The sequence below is a fragment of the Folsomia candida genome, unplaced genomic scaffold, assembly GCF_002217175.1.
Source record: "Folsomia candida strain VU population unplaced genomic scaffold, ASM221717v1 Fcan01_Sc001, whole genome shotgun sequence".
NCBI classification, from domain to species: Eukaryota; Metazoa; Arthropoda; class Collembola; order Entomobryomorpha; family Isotomidae; genus Folsomia; species Folsomia candida.
Genome location: NW_019091193.1, coordinates 26,589,488 through 26,601,078, shown reverse-complemented (window position 1 = coordinate 26,601,078; position 11,591 = coordinate 26,589,488). Strand labels below are relative to the sequence as shown.

Sequence of the window (11,591 nt, the reverse complement as noted above, 5' to 3'; positions counted from 1 at the left end):
CGCACACGTGGCACAGCATGGAATAAGTGCCACTAAATATTTAATAACGCATATTTTTCTGAGCGTTCAAAAGGTTTTTGGATGATCCGATCCGGACGTCTTAGATATTCGGAAAAGGGTTTTTAGCGGCTTAAAGACGAAATTGTACTATAGATTAATCGTATTATTGCCTGAACTATTTTTGTCGTTTTTTTTAAAATCCAACTGAAATTTATTTAGTTAGAGTGAAATTCCAACAAATTTCTGTGAAGGTCAAGCAGCGTGTAGGTTGATGTGTGTGTAAAGTAAGTGAAAATTGAGTGTAAAAGAAAGCATGTTCTGAGAACCCAACGGACCGTGTAAGCCTCGGATGAGTAGGTTCAACTTTGGCGATTGCTTCCTCATTTTCGATCAAACTCACCTTGCTCGTCCATCTGTTGAGATGTGGGGCACGTGTGGTTATCTGTCGAGGGTGTTGATGCACACACCACCAGCCCCTACAGAACTGCAATATTGTATTTTCAGTGCATTATTTCACCCAAGACGAGCTTATTGGATTGGAGCAAACGACCGGGAGTCAGAAGGGAACTTTCAGTGGACAAGTGGTCTTCCATTTTCGTACAAAAGTGAGTGATCTCTTAGACTTGTATTTTATGAGCATGTTTCCTCCTTGGCCGCACATACCATGAGATGATGAAAGTTAGGACGAGTCTTCTTTCCCTCCCCTCGGGCTAAACAATCCATATGGATGAGAATCGGTTGGCTGAGTGAGCTCTCAGGTCCAACACATGTATGAAGTAATGTTGGCTTTTCTCCGGATACTCTGCCCATCGTCGTACTTATTGGATGGACGATTGATGTCTGAATAAACGAGTTGGTGTCAGTTTATCAGTTCGAGTATGAAGTATGTATAGCTTCTATCGTACCGCCTGCCGTTTCATCTCGGCTCTATAAACACTTTCCCCATTAGGATTTCAGAAGAAGAGAAAGAACACATATTTATTTTGCACAAAATAACGGCCATGCCCTTGAGACAGTTGGGGGAAAGATGGAATTGTTTTGATTAGTACGAGGGCAAAGCTGTTTTGTCGTCATTTGGTGAATGTTTTTTCTTCTTTTCTCCATTTCAGATTGGTTCGTGGGCTGGGCCCAGAGACGCCACGAGATTTCGAATGCTCAACCGAACGATGATGGATGGAGTGGACAGGACTGTGTCGAAATTCGGCAGGTGCTGAACCCTTCTACCCCGTACTCAGAGAAGCCTCTATCATCCCAATTTTGGAGCACAATTTCTTTGGCCACTAAATCGAAAGGCCAAACGCAGTCAAATCATCAAAATCAAGTTCATACTGCTAATTTCTGGCCACAATCCAGATTTTTCTGGAATGATCGGAATTGTGAAGCCAAAAACTTTTACATTTGCGAAAAACTTACGCACAAAGGTAAGCACTTCTCATTGTACATATTTGGTTCACTGAAAATGCAGTTACCAGCTGAAAAAATAAGAGAACGATGAATTTGTGATATGGGTAAAAAAATAAGAATTGTATGCTTGCTTGTACTTCCACCCACTTCATTTCTTATGTTTACTCCTCTCCACTCATGCACCCTCCCACTCTGTGTGCATGAACGTAAAGGTTAAACCCATATCCAAGGTCCAACCACTAGACAAGAAGAAGAAGTAAATTGATTCGGGCGACATTAAGGAAATGTTAAAGTGTCACCGTGTTGTTGGAGGAGTCGAGGAGCATGTAAACTTTCACCTTCATTCCCATTTGACGCTGCCTTGCCACTTTCTTCCAAATGCTCTTGATACGTACTCACGAGCCCAGCAGGAGACAGCCTACGACATGACGAGTCTCATGTGTGCACCCGCGTTAATTTATCGTGTTTACTACAATTCCGTCCTCTGTCCGCCTACCTTGGCTATTATGTTCGGAGAGCCCCGTGTAAGCAAATATGACTCATTCTGCAACTATTCCAGCAATTTCATTGGAAAAAGAGCTATAATGCGTCGGAGGACGAGTGTGATGTATGCAAGTGTGTGACGGGCAAAATGTTGCTCACGTCACATTCCGAAGAGTGTCAGATGTAAAACCGCTTGACAAAGCAGGTTTTTTGACCCATGGAGATATTCCCATATATTCTGGAGGAATCAATTTCCGCGTATCCAAAAGGTGAGAGAGATTTGTGCCACCCAATTTCCCGACACAGACAGTGTCAAAGCGGGCCCAGCTCAATTAGCTAATGGATAATCTGCAGATTCACAGGTATTCCGTACATGGCATCCGCCTGACTACAAAGTCGGCGGTGTGTGAGTATGTCGCTACTCCATAAACCATAAACTATCGTGAAAATAGTCCTTCAAAACGACCCAATTTCCGTGCTGCCTTCTTAGCCGCCGTTCATGGTGGCTCAGAGCGACGAGGAAAAGAAATGAATATTCATGCTTTGCGGCTGTTCTGTATTTCAATCATATTCAATGATGAATGTTTATCCTCGTGCCTGTCATCCAGTAGCAACTTGTTTGTGTCGTAGCTTTGAAGTCAAGCCGAGCTTTTACAGGTTTTCGCTGGAATTGGAGGTGTTTTTTCTCCCCACGCTCCTCGTGTCCACTTTTGCGACGCGAACCTTATGATTCCTTTATGTGTGCCAACGTCTCCCATAACCAAATTCATTTTCTTTGTGTTTGTTTAACAGATTACGACGAAAAAGACTACTCGTGCAACAAAACGTTGGAGCTGAGTCCGGGAACTGTGTTGACACTGACGAGCCCCGCTTATCCCATGTCCTATCCGGACAACATTGTTTGCCTTACGACGATTGCGGCCGTTGCAGGATATCGGATAGTCTTGTCCTTTGATGAGTTTGTCCTCGAGGAATCGCCAAGGTATTTTAATTACTAGTATCTCAGCTCGCATCTCCTACTTAGATTTGTATACGCTTGTGGTGGGTGCATTGGTATTCGACGTCGTTGTTGGGTGTTCCTTCCGTGAGAGGTGCCTAACCTAACAAGTGTCTCGATACTTGTTGGGAAAAAAAATGGAAAATAATTTAGAGCAGACCCTGACCGCAATAAATACATCAATTTGTAGTAAAAGAATGGAGGGAGAAAGTACACAAGGCGGCTGATGGAAGTGTCTGACTTTGTTTACAGTGTATTAATTTGTGATCTTCCGACTGAACTGTGATGTACGTGTTGGTGTGTTTGCATTGGTTTAGTGTGAGGTTAACCTTCAACTCTGCTTCTGACAAAGCTTATTTGCAGACGAAATGGGAAAGAGTGTGTGGAACCTGTGACAATTCACTTTCACTCCGCTCAATTCTACCCCTTCTTCATTCTGCAGCTTGGATTTTTCCATGCGATATTATGCATGCATGTAGTTGGCATCGACATATTCCTGTTGTTGATCTCACCCAATTTCTGGTTACTGCCACACCAGACAACGCTTCACTGCAGTTTGAGATTGGGGATGAAGTGATGTTCGCGAGTGAACACACTGCAAACAATGAACTTAATTATTTTGAAAGCAAAATCGATTTGAGATTATCTCCTCTTCCAAGCCGCACTTAGCACCTGTGCTGTGATACAAACTGTAATGTACTCATTTGTTGTGCAACATGATTGATGGTGCGCCTTATCTTCCGTTCATTCTGCAAAGTAGGCAGGAATAATGAGAATGTGCTTTTCATACGAATCTCTGTATGAACGCCATCCAAAAGTACCATCCGTCTTGGACGAGATTAATAAAACTGCGGTTTGACATTAAAATTAAATAATCGCCATGAGTGGATTTTGACTGCTATTGTCTTCCACCTTTGTTCTACGAGAAACTCCATATGTCAACCAAGCAGTGAAAAGGAAAGGTTATCACTTATATTATTATATGCAATTCCCACCGACTTTCTCATTTGGCACATGAATTATGACAGTGAATGATGACTAAATGAATGACGTTTAATTGGTGACCCACGCATATTATTTAATATATAGACACGTGTCCCTAGGCCAATTAATTGAAAGCAATAAGTGTGCAGTTTTCCTGCAATGATACCACTTTATGCCATTGATTTCTTACTTGTGGTAAATATTTGGTGGATTTTGACTGTCAGGATATTGGGCTGTGAATCCTATACTCAACAATAACAATTACATGCGTGCCTATTTACTTACCTACATGTCGAGCAGAAAGGAAAGTTTGAAAACCGAAAAAATGCAAACACGCAGCTGGAAATGATTTCAAGTGGTTATTGGATTGCGTGACTGGAGGAAAAGCAGGATACATAATAAGACAATAGCAAGTAAATTGGTTGGGATTGACAAAATTGACACTGCCAATTGCGAGCATTGGGATTGAGTGCGTGCATTATTTAGCTAATTGAATAATTACGTTTTTATTTCGTGATGCCATTTCCACATAAAATGAAAAATAAAACACTCGCTCGTACAATTGCTTATGTAGTTGAAAGTGTTCATTGTCGTTTCGTAACTGTAATCGTCGTTCAGCAATTTCAACTTACGGGGAGAGCGAGAAGTCCGGCCAGAGACGAGAGGAGAGAGAGGGCTGACTACTAAGGCTACAATTATATCTCGACCATTATCAGACCCAGCACGAAATGCTCATTTTACGGCTTTCTCCTAATGGTGCCCTGGTCTGCATTGAGTCAGCTTATTAACGTTGCACACAGCGTATGGAAATTAGTGTAATGAGTTGAAAAAGAATGAAACTTTGTCCCACATAAAGTATAGACCAGTCGCTTTTATTTGTTTACTCCACTTTCACTCCAGATTCTGGTCATGCATTCTCTTCTATCATATAGCAGAAAAGCAGTTAGTAATTTTGGTTTGTGGGATTAGTGTCTTGTTGGGTGCTTATGCAGACACGATATGAATCTTCCATCCTTCCCCCGGTTCCCAACCAAAGTGACATTTTGCTTCACTTCCTTTGTGTATTTAATTTTTATGACTCTTTGTTTCCTCTCATGTTACTTTCATGGGCTCTGAACATGGACCATGTTGCTTTCACTCAAAATGAGCCGTGCGTGTCTCACATTAATGTAAAATAAAAATGTAACAGAGTTCCACAGAATGCATACAAAATATCAGTGAACTCACATTTGCTACGGAGAAAGATTGTTTCTAATACTCCAAAAAATGTACGTGTATAGGATTTAGGAAATGAAACTGTTTTGCAGGGAAGATATGGATGCCGTTAAAATAATAAATATTCTCCGTTTTCTGAAATACAAATGACCGAATCATCATAATATTTGGTCATTCGGGTCGTATGCTCTAAAACTCGTAAAAAATTGAGGGTTTAAATGTTGATCCTGGAGATTTAGTTGATACAGTTGTGAAAAAGCCACCTTCCTCGGCAATGACTTTCTTTACGGGATTACTACACGTACGTACGTACGAATGTATCGTTCATACAACAACTGGCTGGTTTTCAATGTAGAAACGATTCCCTCTGGAACATTTTGATATTACGACTTTTGGCCTCGTTATCAAAGTCTGCTCACGTTACTCTCATGCAATGCTCAGAATACCAAGTTCCTCCGTGGGATGCAAATCATGAGTACAACTGAGGCACGGCTATAAGCAAGAGCACCAGTTGTACCTTATCTAATTTAGGAATGGTTTGACTACAAATTTCCCCTCTGGAAATACATATGTTAGATTTTTTAAGTGATACGTATCCCCTGACCTACGTGATATCCTTCCCACTATTTGTGTACAGATGTATGTATGCACATCTATTTCGACTACTTCCATAATTGGATTTTCAAATTTAGTGCATAGTTATTGTAAAGTAATGACCGATTAACGCTAATTCTCAAGATATCGACAAAGAGACTTTATTTAATTTCGAATTATTATGCATTTCAGCTGCGGATATGACTCTCTGGAAATTAAGGAAATCCTTCACGAGCCGATCGACCAAAACAACAAAACCAAAAATCTCTCGCAATTGGACACCAGCATTTTATCCAAGCGAGTTTGTGGGGATTGGACCAAGCGACTAAAGCTACTCCGATATAAAACTACCTCAAGTACGAGTTCTCTCAGTTTGAGACTCGAATCTGACTTTTCACATCATTTCGCCGGGTTTAAGGCCAACGTTTGGACAGAAAAAGGTATGGTTGAAACTTTCACTAGGAAATCCTGATCTCCAGCTTTCGCTTCACTATTCGTAAGAAATGTTGGGAAATATGCACTTACAAAGATAAATTAGCAAATGTTAGCCAAGTTGGCCTAATTGCACGAGCAGAGTTACGCAATCACATCAGGAAACTCCTCAAGTTTCCGCCGAAGAAAAGATGTATTAGATTTTTACAAGTTGGGAAAGGCAATTACTCACGATGCGAGAAGAGTTTAATAATTACGACGCGGTTCAATTTTTTTCCACGACCCTGAGAAAGCTTGGGGAAATATTAAACTTTCCCCCAACGTCAAATTTGCCATTTATTTGTATGGGATTCATTAAAAAATAAGCTGAACGTTGTGTGTGGCACAAAGTGAGAATAATCCATCAGGAATGCAAAGGGAGGAAGAGGGAATTGAAACCCAAAGTGAGAAATCGATCAATGTACTCTACTTACTTTCTCCTCGGAATTGGAACGCTGTTCTCTGTGCAAAGTGCAGAATTTCCTAAGCAGACAATGAGTTACGAGTTACGACCACCTTTCTGCTCACTCACTTGCTCTAATTTTCGTCTAAAATATCGGAGCTGTCTCACCCGTTCCATTTTTTAAATCGACTTCCCCCTTTTGTGGAGGAAGGAAAGAAAGGTCATAAGTGAGGCGAGGTGCGCTTTCTCCGCCGCCAACCACCTCGAATTTATTAATCCAAATACAATGTCTCACCAGGTAGCAATCAGGTTAAGGAACAACGGGGACTTTCGGATTCCCTTAAAGTTTGATGGTGGTGGAATGTGTATTTAGTTTGAATAAGCTTGCGGGATACAGGTTTGGCAGCCCAGAGGAGAAAGTTGGATGAAAAACGAGTTTCGGAAACGGTTGGTTGATGGACTGGCTCCCCAATGTTTGCTTTCTCCGCTCTCCTGAGAATAATGCGAGGCTGCTGGGGTTTCGCGGAGTGCAGCAGATGGAGAAGTTGAGGAACAACTGTTGCACCTTTCAAGTGCACCAAATCACAGCTAAACTTTGTCCCTGTGTGAACATTCAACAAAGTTCCATTCCTCCACTACTCCTTTGCTATTCCTTTAATGTACTGTGCACACAATATATCCACGTAAGCCAATAATACTGGAGTGGGTAAAATTTACCTGAGTCGTTGCTTTCATTCGACATGCTGTTGCCAAATTGGGTTGTTAAATAATTAAGCTTTTATTAGCGATCAGATGAAATGTAGAAATTTATAGATCAGCAGCTCTTATATTTTATTAATGAATTAATACTAGCAGTCACACGAAATAATGACCTTGTCAAAAAGTGAGGCAAATTTTCACCACCCATTGTTCTTTCTATTCAAAATGCCTTCTGACACGGGGTCAGAGAATAAAACCAAAATTTCATCCGAATTTGTAGAAAAGCTCGACATGTCATTTCCTGCAGGTCTTTGTTTCTGCAGAACATGAAAGAAAATCACTCGACGTTGCGTAACGTCCATTTTATTGTTCGCCACAGCCAATTTTCAATTAATAAGTACATGCCAAAAATAAATTCGTTATAGTTTTGTGCTCACTTACAAACTAATGACGTTACATTAAGGAATTCAAGGATAGAAAAAGTTTGTGTTTCCACTGAAAATTAGTCTTAAATGACGACAATAATTCTATTTCCGTTGCAATCAAGGAATAGACAAACAAATAAAAGTTTTGTGCGCATTAAATTATAACTTTGTTTTGGGTCCCCGTTTTCCCTTTGGCTTCGCAGTCGGCAACAAAAGTTTAATTTATTTGAAACTTTTATTTTATTTTGCTTCTATTTTGTAGCCTAAGAAAATGGTGGGTGAGTTTCGTTGGAGAATATGTATGTGCAGGGACGGAGAGTATCTGGCTTAAGATGGTGCTGTCGAATTTCAACGGGGAAATGTTGACTAGTGCCACTAACAGCATTACTCTGTAAGCCATCTAACTGCACAATGATACACATGTGAACCAGCTTCTTATCGTCTCTTATGATACATGGAGGATACAATGCGTTGGACTTCCTTGATCCATGCACACAGTGAAAGCATGAGTGAAAGTAGTTTTTGTACTACGAACCCTCTGGTTGTGTTTTTGGTTAAAATGGTCAGCGAGGAGTAGACCCGACGGTTAAATTGGATCGGGTAAGATTCTACTAAATAATTTACCTCATTTATGGCTCCACCACTTATATTACTCACCTCTTACGGGTTGGCTGTCTTTTAATGCACCTTCACGAATACCTGGCTGGCTGGCTGACTGGATAATCTGCTACTCTGGCTTTCCATCAACCTTTGGCCTTTTTACGGAAACGAGTCTCATTTATTTCACTGTCCTAAAGTTGACGTTATTTGAACTCTCGCTGGATCGTCCCCACATTCATGAAACTACCACACGCGAACACATTTTTAGTGAATATTTTATCCTTAATTCATCAACTTGAAAGCTTTACCACCAGACTACACATGGTCTCATTTTGACCGAGTTGGGCGAGTTTGTCATAGTTCCACGAGCAAAATATGACGTATTATGAAGCCATTGTCTTCCTACATTCGTAGGTGTTGAGCAGAATGTTTCGAAATTTGTCTTTCTATGAAAGGTCACACATGAGTTCGTCAGTCGGAGAATGGTTCACCTAATAATGAATTGATATTCGCTCACTTGTTGTATTCAATCCCTGGGGAACTTTCTGCCCTTTGTTCGTCTCCCTTTCTCTCTCTCTCAAGTTTGTTAGGCTGCATTTCGAATTGAATGTTAATTGGGGATTCACAAATTGAAGTATAAAGTGATATGAAATGATCTTCGGTGCTGGTGAAATTCCCATTCTGCGTCAGAAATGCAGGAGCGGCGTAGTTTTTACCTGTGCTATTTCCAGACGAGAGGAAACTGAGACACGAGAATATCTTATTCAATTTTCTCCAAGCGAAAACCCGAATCATGTTCCCATTCATCTTTTATTACTTTCGAAACGCTTGTTTTTAAGGGTTCACTGGATGGAGTCCCATGGGAGAAAAACCATATGTACAAAAAATTAAATTTTTCTCTTCTGCTAAAGTCGGTCGCCTACTTATTCCCGCGATAAAGAGTAACTTCATCCGAAACCAGGCCTCTGCTGGTTTTCAAGACTGTTCTGCTACCCTACGTATGACTAATTTGTCCAGAAATGAAATGGCTACAAATTAGGAAGCAGGCTGTGCTGTAGGGGTAAAAACAAAGAAGCGGTTACAACTTTCTCTCGTGTTGGACGCTGCTTCTTGCATAATTAAAACAAGACGGCGTCCCTGTGTTTGCTTATTTAATTTTAGCAGTCAACAAACATGTAGTAAACATAAGCTGTTTCCTGAAGATATGACACATATTTTTGTTTACTTTTATTGCATGAAAATAAACCGTTATAAACGTATGTAACCAAAGGGTGAAACCACGGTACCCCCTGCCGTTGACCTCCAATTAAAAATGTCAACCGCACGTGTCAAAAATGTATTTTCACTCTTTGATGAGCACGCAGCGCAAATTTAGTGCGACATTCGTGCTTTCCATTGAAAAGCAGTTAAGAATAAATGGAATTTTAACTTTAACCTTGTCCAAGGTCGGTCAAAATAATCTGTTCAACGGAATGCATCATGCAAAATGTTATCAATTTGGCTCACCACATGACCGTTTCGTCTTTTAAAGTAGTACTAACTGATCTGGCGCTGCGACATTTTAACCTGCATCTCCCAAATTCTAATCAGTTCTTCCTCTTGCACAATGAATTTTTGTCCCCAGTTTAAACTCTGTATTGCACAAACAGACGGGAGGACAGGCAAAAGGACAGACGTGCCAATCTCATAAAGAGGTTTCACCCCTGAATAAAAGTTGTCATAATTTTTCACCGTTTCCTTCTAACATCATTACGACCCTTTACGATTTTTGAATCCATCTCACAAGGACATGGTCTTATACACATGTACACTCGTATAGTCCGTCCCACAAGAGAACGAAGTATTAGTGTCTTCTTTTCTTTCATGGCAATTCTTTTTTTGCGAGCAAGCATCTGTTTTTTTCGACTTGAATGTTTTGTCATTGTGTGTCCGGAGAATTGAAGGAAATTAAAACGACTCGTCGTTTGTTGTTTGTCTTCCCTAAACACAGATGTGTCCGGACAATGCAGCGACCAACAAATGAAGAAATTCAAGTCCCATTGTTATCTCACCACGTCCTCCCCCGCTGTGAGCTGGGCCAATGCTCAACAAATCTGCACTGCTCTCCAGGTAACCTAAATATTTATCTCCAACCAACGCTATGTACATATGCGTGTGCATCTACCAGAAGACGCTTTCACTCGCCATGCATACGTATACTTTCACCCTTTTGCCCGTTGCATATCTCATTCCAATGTGGTCGAGGGTGTCGTTAAACTTGTGTTGCGAAACGAGGAAATTGAAATCGAACTGGGACAGCAATCATGAAAATACTTATTACTGCGTTGTTGCAAATGTGTGAATATAAAGCGGACAAACTTTCCCTATGTATTTACTTATCTCACGTCGCATAAGTTCGAAAGTGGAGAAAATTGGTCATTTGGAGTTTAACGTATTGTATGTTCCTATGAGTTATACTTACAAACATTCCACCAGACTGTTCCAAAATGGATGTTTATGTGTGTTGCAATTTTTGGGTTATCGGATATTGAACTTTGACTTGGGGAGAGTATGTGTGTATTTATTTACAATACATGTGTGCTGGAGAGAGAAGCACATATATTTTTGTGACAAAAAATGTCCAATCGATTTCTTTCGTGATTGCAATTCGCCTCGTAAACTAGCTCGGTCTCGTTCTCGCAACAATCTATTTTCGTTAACTGGACACTACTTTTGGTCTGCTGTGTGTACAAACGTCTGTTGCGTTGCATTACGTTGGAGGGAGATTGAGATTGGTCAGCGGATAAAAGCTGTCTGGTGGACCATGTCTTATTTTCACCCACTAACAAGTGTTTGTTGGATGCGACCAGGGAAAATTGGCGAGCGTGGTGTCGACCGAGGAATGGAAATTTCTTGCCCAGAGCCTCCCAGCCACTTCCCGGTTCGATAAGAACAAGTCTACTTTTTGGATTGGAGGGATGATCGACCGCAGCAGCCAGCTCGTCTGGTCAGATCGTATGCCATTCAACTTTTCAGGTATTTAGTAATCGCCGCTGTATATGTAGTAACTACTTGGACTATTATAAACATACATATATTCCAATGCATGTGAACTCATTGTTCTCTTTCTTGTTAATGCTCCACCAAGCTTTCTTTCTCCTAATGATGAGCTATTTGTGTTTCAGCCTTTCATTCCTCCGACCTGCAAACCATCTCGGATTGGAAATGTCTCAGCATTTATTGGCATGAGTGGGGAAGAGGGGACTTTGCCTGGAGACTTGCAGACTGCAACCAGTTGTCCGGCTACGTTTGCAAAAAGAAGAGCTACGATGGTAAT

At 40.8% G+C, this 11,591-nt stretch overlaps 1 protein-coding gene across 2 annotated transcripts in view; it reads left to right on the top strand.

Annotated features, from left to right (window-relative positions):
- The window catches only part of LOC110842394, a 37,602-nt gene that overhangs the window by 9,813 nt on the left and 16,198 nt on the right, over positions 1 to 11,591 (top strand). For both annotated transcript variants that reach the window (XM_035846004.1, XM_022088129.2), the window contains exons 5-11: positions 505 to 605; positions 1,110 to 1,421; positions 2,680 to 2,869; positions 5,870 to 6,117; positions 10,266 to 10,384; positions 11,125 to 11,290; positions 11,440 to 11,586. In XM_035846004.1, the coding sequence (XP_035701897.1) occupies positions 505 to 605; positions 1,110 to 1,421; positions 2,680 to 2,869; positions 5,870 to 6,117; positions 10,266 to 10,384; positions 11,125 to 11,290; positions 11,440 to 11,586 (1,283 nt within the window). The remainder of the gene's footprint in view (positions 1 to 504; positions 606 to 1,109; positions 1,422 to 2,679; positions 2,870 to 5,869; positions 6,118 to 10,265; positions 10,385 to 11,124; positions 11,291 to 11,439; positions 11,587 to 11,591) is intronic.